At 40.0% G+C, this 6897-nt stretch overlaps 1 protein-coding gene across 1 annotated transcript; it reads left to right on the forward strand.

Annotated features, from left to right (window-relative positions):
* The first annotated feature begins 1435 nt into the window (after positions 1 to 1435).
* On the forward strand, positions 1436 to 5819 carry LOC107817798 (uncharacterized). The gene is made up of 3 exons (XM_016643668.2): positions 1436 to 1581; positions 2146 to 3429; positions 5378 to 5819. The coding sequence occupies exons 2-3, from the start codon at positions 2249 to 2251 to the stop codon at positions 5487 to 5489; spliced, it is 1293 nt and encodes a 430-aa protein (XP_016499154.2). The 5' UTR covers positions 1436 to 1581; positions 2146 to 2248; the 3' UTR covers positions 5490 to 5819.
* Positions 5820 to 6897: the final 1078 nt, after the last annotated feature.

Consider the following 6897-nt stretch of genomic DNA (forward strand, 5'->3'; position numbering starts at 1 on the left):
TGATCAATCAACATCTCAAGTGGGAAATCTGCGGCTGCTGCAATCTTGCTCACCTCTCTCCAGAGCTTGTCAACTGACTTCTTGGAAGCCTGGGACTTTCTCATTTTCTTTACTTCTTTTCCCAGCTCCTCAATCATTGACCCATGATGTACCAAAGTGTTCATGATAGTAGTCTGGTTCTTCAGGAGCTTCTTCAATGTATCTTCCACTGTTGGAGAAACCTAAGGTGCATGAATGGATGACTTTGCTTCAACAGTACTGGATATGTCAATAGCTTTGTAGTGGCTGTCTGTATCTAATTATTGAGGCTCTCCAATATCTGGGAAACTCGCAGCACAGAAAGTGAAGTAATAGGTATGGGCACCGACTTCAAAGCCAAGGTGGAACTTGTGGCAGGAAATGCAGTGGGAGCTGAAGGTGATAGTGGAGGCATCGCTGCGGCATTGGAAGAAGGCTCGACTGAAGTGGATGGACCATCAACTGCCTCTGCAACTACCATAGATGGCTCGTCAGACTGGCCCGCAGTGGTAGGAGGCCGAACCTTCCTTTTTGGGTTCTTAGCATCCATCAAAGAGTACCATGAGAAAGGCTTTTTCGGCCGCAACTTCGTATCATAATCCCTTGGCTCTACCCCCCACATCCATGAGATACTCTGTAATAGTGTTGGGATACGAGTAAGACGAGTCAGCTTGCCTAGCGATCATAAAGATATTGGCCGACACCACGACACCCACATTGATTGGGTACCCGGCCATGATAGAAGCAACTAGAAATGCCCCAAAATCAAAAGATAGGTCTCATTCTGGCACGGATCTAGTCTGCTGCAGACAAAGGTTTTCTACCCCTTCGCCTCAAAGTTTAGAGTGTTCCTCTAAATAGGAACCCCTGATGTGATCCATGGTGGTGGCGGCCCAGGAGCTGCTAGAATCTCTGTTAACCAAGGACGAGCTGCTTCCCCAAGTGCATACTTCTCTAAGTACTGTGTGGGCTCGATATCATCAAATCCCAAGTATGTGTTCAATGTGTGCTGATCAAATCGCACTTTGAGGTTTCTCCCTTTTGTCACCTTTGTCCCCTTTTTGATGTGTGCCACATTGGCGTAGAATTCCCGGACAATTACTCCTTAGCATCCACCACGCTTTGGGAAACCACATCCACCCTTTCCATTCCTTGAACTGTCTCAACACTATCGAGTTATACTTCTCCAGATCCTTCAACTGAAACGGGTTTGAAAAAATTGAATTAAAATAAAAATCTGCTAAAGGGTAGAGATAGAAAACAAAAATGTACAATTATCCATTATTCCCTCAAAAAGCCATGTAAAGTTACCATAATGCCCCGTTGTGGACATTTGGGTCATTATTAGTGTGGCCAAATATATTTTTCCTTTTTGTAAAGGGTTAAGTTGGATATTTCTTTTTAAGGTTAGATTTACCTGGGTATGAAATATAAATAGGGCAGAAGGTGTAAAATTTTGCTTTTACGATTCGGAGTGTTCCTCTGGTCGAAGACCGCCATTATCGAGCGAGCCGATTCTCAACGTGAATCTCCGGCGCTTTCATCACCCGTTTTGAGTCTACGGTGAGTTTCTATTTCGCTTAATGATAATTTTTTTTTCTTAACGTCTGCGCTTTATGAATGCAATTCGTTTGAAGCATAGTGTGTTTATTGTCTAGAGTGATGAGCTGTTCATAAATGAGATATAACTTCTATATATATGACTGTATTTTCTTTTAAAATTTCTTCAATTACTGTAATCTAAGTTTGTTTTGAGCTGGAGATTTTAGTATTGTCTCGTACTTGGTTTTAGGGTTCCTTTGTGGAAGAAGGACTAGGGTTTTATATTCAAGAGAAGAAGAACTAAGGTTTTAAAAAATGTTTTTACCAGCTTCGCTGCCCTACCAAAGCTTTACTTTCATGATTGTAAGGTCTATTCATCGTTAATTTAACCCTAAGCTATTACCCATCTCAATTTTTTTTCCTGACAAGTATAAGTTCTGCCAGGCACTCTCCTTGATTAGTTATGCAGATATGCATTGGTTGTAATGTGGTTGTTTTTTAAATTTTGTGTAGCAGTGCCAGAAGAAGATATTGTATACACACACACATGTAATCTCATCTAATTTATTATCATTTTTATCTTAGTATCAGGAGATTATATCATTGTGTCCGGAGGCTTGAAGCAGATAAATCGTCCACTACTTCGTGACATACCATTTTCTTCAAGGGGCTTCTTTTTGTTGTAAAAATGTCTGTAACAGCTGGTGTAAGTGACACAATTATCGCAATTAGGGAAAAGCTCAGGGGTAAAATTGGCCAAACAAAAGTGAAAAGATATTGGCCTGGTAAAGCTCCTGAGTGGGCAGATGAAGCGGAAAAAGATGAGGATCTTAGGATGACCAGGGAAGCAGCGCTTGAGAAAGCTTTTCCTAGCCAAGGCGGTTCTGACATTGCAAGAAAGGATGATGCAAGGCTGCGTCGACTGGCAGAGAGTAGAGTTGATAATCGTGAGGAAATCAGAGCGGATCATCGACGCATCCGGCAAGCAGAGATTGTTTCAACCATAGAAGAGGAAAATAGAAGACTGGAAAGAATGGAATTTGAGGAGGACGATGAAGATGCATTGGACGAAAGGAGGAGGAGAATCAAGGAAAAGAATCTTCAGAGGCAACAGGAAGAAGCTCTGCCAGAGGAAGAAGAAGAGGAGGCAGAGGAAGAGGAGGAAGAAGAGTCAGAATATGAGACAGAATCAGAAGAAGAAACAACAGGGATAGCAATGGTGAAACCAGTTTTTGTTCCAAAATCTGAGAGAGACACCATAGATGAGCGTGAGAAGCGTGAGGCAGAGGAACGAGCTCTCGAGGAGTTAGTGAAGAAGAGGTTGGAGGAGAGAAAAGTTGAAACAAAGCAAATAGTTGTTGAGAAGATACGCGAGGAAGAAATAATTCAGAAAAATTTGGAGCTGGAAGCTAATATTGCTGATGTAGATACTGATGATGAGGTGAATGAGGCTGAAGAATACGAAGCTTGGAAGTCCAGAGAAATTGCTAGGATCAAGAGGGAGAGGGACGACAGGGAGTCTAGTCGGAAGGAGAGGGAAGAAATAGAGAGGGTAAGAAACATGACGGAAGAAGAGAGGAAGGAGTGGGAGAGGAGAAACCCGAAACCTGCCCCACCACCCAAGCAGAAGTGGAAGTTTATGCAGAAATACTTCCATAAGGGTGCTTTCTTCCAGTCAGATCCTGATGACACCGCTGGAACTTCTGGTGCTGATAATATATACCATCGTGATTTCTCTGCACCAACGGGGGAGGATAAGTTGGATAAGTCCATACTACCAAAAGTCATGCAGGTTAAACACTTTGGTCGTAGTGGAAGGACAAAATGGACACATCTTGTCAATGAGGATACAACTGATTGGAACAACCCGTAAGTACCATAAACCTTCTATATTACCTACTCATCTTTCGATCAATATGTCATATAGTTCAGCAGGATTAGCATTTCTAAATAATACATGCTTCATTACGTCCAGTTGTTTGTTTCACATTAGCATTTGGTTTATTGGTTTCAATGCAATGGAATAGTAACTTTCACAGGCTTTGAACAACTTAGCTGCCCTTTTACTTTGTGGTTAAAGGGATGTCACAGTTTGTATTTGTTAGCATGTTGGATTTTCTTGAAACTGGTAATATCTCTCAATTGTTGGCATCTCGAATTGGATTTGGTGTATGTCAAAGCAAAGGAGAAAATTGAAGTACATAATCATTGAATACTTAATCATACTTCAGATGTTTCACGGTTGTGTCAGAACTATTAGGAGAATAACAGCTCTAAATCTGCGAAGTTAGTATCAGGAGTCTTAGCTGGACTTCTATGAAGTGGACGACTTGTATGCATCAAGTTGGAGTGTCTCTTACAACTGATAACAGCTGCTCCCTCTCTTTCTCTTTCTTTTTTTCTTTTTATTGGGTGGGGACCGGGGAGGGGGGTTGATATGAGCCCATGGGCCTTGTCTTATATGCTGGTGGATTCCTGCCAGCTAGATTGATGACCTTCTCTTTCTATTATTCTCTTGGTTGAATTTCTTAAGTATTACCCTGGCCAGTGAAGTGATTAAATTTTAACTAGCCAAAGGTCTTAAGAGAGAGTGATGCGCATCTCCGGCTGTAGAGAGGTTTGTCTTATGTGTATCAGATTCTAGGGCGGGGTTTAGTGTGATACAAATTGTGGTGGTTGATAGAGGATTCCAAAGGAGAAATTCTTTTTAAAAGTGCATTTTGGGGAATGAATAGGAAGAATTCTATTGTCTACTCAGATGTTTCTTGTCTGGGTGGTACTTCTAGCATTGAAGCCATCAAATACAGAAGATAGATCAATTTAAAAATTTTGGGGCCTTGAAAATTTAGACTGCCTATTATGTGTCATGGTGGTAACAAAGTGGTTGATCTTTTCCTAATTATCAGTGATAGGAGCATTCTTTTCTCTCTGCTCCTTTGAAAATGCGCTTGTATTCTGATTTGATGGTTAGGGTGCTTTGTCATGGTAATATACCTGCCCGCCGGGTAGGAAAAGAAATGAAAGCCTCGTATAGCAGAGGAAGGTTGTGACTGGGAGTTCAGAGTTTGGGCACAGATTTGCTTATTAAAATCATTCAGGAGGAACATAGAAGATTATTACATTAGCCAGATAATGGTACACATAACTTTGCTTCCTGTTCTGTAAGTTCGATTTTGGAAAAGGAATTCCCCAAAATATAAGCATTGTTTTCATATTAGTAAAATTACTACCTCATTACAAAGTAAATAAAAGTAGTCTTTTCAGTCGAGTAATGCCTTTAGAGCCTATATTATAGCATATTAGCTTAGAACTTCTGGATTTCAGCTATCAGCTAAGGTCAGAAGAAAGAAAATACCTAGCATCCGGGTCCCCTCCATTTGACGTCTGGCTCGGGGGCATACTTGAACTGAGAGGAGGTATATTAATATTTTTCATTGACCAAGTCGCTAGTTTTCATTGAAGACTTCCCATGTAGCCCTGCTAGTCTTTGTCTAATGCTAGGATTGCTTATTCCTTCTGTTGTGATGAAATCATACCTACTCTTTTGCCTTAGCCAATTGAATGCTGGTACTTGCTGGCTAATAGGAGGGCTACTCTTATTTGACTTTTCACTATCTCAGTTAGGTGATGTGTGTGTATATTTCTTAGTTGAATGTCCTCCTGTAGACGAAGTTGAAAAGGGAAAATATGTTTAACTGTTTCAAAAACTTCAATGTATTGTATTGTTTGTGCTTTCTGGTTCAGTGTCCAGCTTTATCTATGTATGACTCTGGTATTAATGTTTGCACTTATTGATTGACAATTGCTTTTTGCGCAGGTGGACATACAATGACACTCTTCGAGCCAAGTACAATGCGAAAATGGCTGCTGTTAATGCTCCTATTGCGAAGCCTAAGGGTAAGAAATTGAAGGATTGGGAGACTCGGTGAAGCCGTATTATAGTCTTGTTCTCGCTTGTGCTCATGATTTTGCTCTCAGATCCTTCTAAGCATGGTCACTGTCTTTCTATTTTGCTTGTTACATTAAAATGTCATCTGTAGCTCTTGGGCGAAGTTATATGAATTGCAGAGGGTAGCTATGGGTATGGTTATACATTAGCAGAATTCTCTAATTATCCTTATTGAAAAATTCATGCATTAGGGCCTATATTGTGTTCCGTTTTTTAATTATTGAGACCTGCTGTTTAAAAAGCATGAGCTAAACTTGATCTCTGTATGTGCATTATGTTCAACAAAAAGCATGAGTAGTTTCTTGAACCATTTTATGCGCAACCAGTTTTTCATGTTTGCTTCAGTTTGACACTTCCATAAGCTACATAAAAAATAAAAATAAAAGCAAAAGCAAATAAGTGTTATATATATGTAAGTCTCCTACAGCAAATAAGTCTCCTACATCATGAAGAGTTCACAATCCTATTCTCATTCCTAAGTATGATAACTCTTCATTACGTTTGCCTATTTAGTCTTGTTTCTCCAAGTAATGGAATATATATAGTTATGACTTACGTGATTGCTGCATAATAAAACTCATGTTGAAATTGTGTGTGTCGCTCTTAAGGGTGCTTTATCCCTTGAAGGGGAACTTCTGATAACATCTTGCTTGTCCAAGAATTAATTCAGGCGCAAGGAAGTCGAAAGATGAAAATGTTTGTTGGGATTGGGAAGTCGGCAAGTAAACTGAAACTTGAAAAAGCTTCTGATATAAGTCCAATGTGATCATCTCAGAGATGCACTTTGTGTCTTCATTTCTTGCTATCTTGTGCAATATTTGTCAGTTAGGTGTGAGACGTGCGGATCTATCATTAAGATGCCATGCATATATTTGAGCAATTTTATCTTTGCTAGTGGATAGTTCTGGGAGAAGGATGTTCGGATTTCTTTTCACTGCGTCTTTCATGTTTCACTTTAGTCAGATGCATATTAAAATGAGGTTGCTTTTGATAATATCCAAGGGGCGATGGGATCCAGAGCTTGTATCTTCTGTCTGGGCATATAGGGGAGGGAGCAACTCTCTTATCGCTAAAAGAAAAGAAATAGAACACCCTTTGGGTTATTAGAGTGTGTCTTCAAGTTGCATGATGTGGAACAGAAAATTGATTGTAGAGACTGATTTACGGTTGAATTAGTATGATATGCAGATGCAGAACTACCCCAGCAAGAACACTGGTTTAAGATTTCCGAGTGTGATTAATGGAGAATGGCAGTGTCCTGGTAAAGCGTTGTGGTTATATCGAACTATCTTTGAAAATTAGGAGATAATTTATTAGGAAATAGGATTCGAAAAACTACTAACCAATCAAGTGATGTCGGGACACTTCGTTAATGTGTTTGCTTGTTT

The sequence above is a fragment of the Nicotiana tabacum genome, chromosome 7 (genome assembly GCF_000715075.1).
Source record: "Nicotiana tabacum cultivar K326 chromosome 7, ASM71507v2, whole genome shotgun sequence".
NCBI classification, from domain to species: Eukaryota; Viridiplantae; Streptophyta; class Magnoliopsida; order Solanales; family Solanaceae; genus Nicotiana; species Nicotiana tabacum.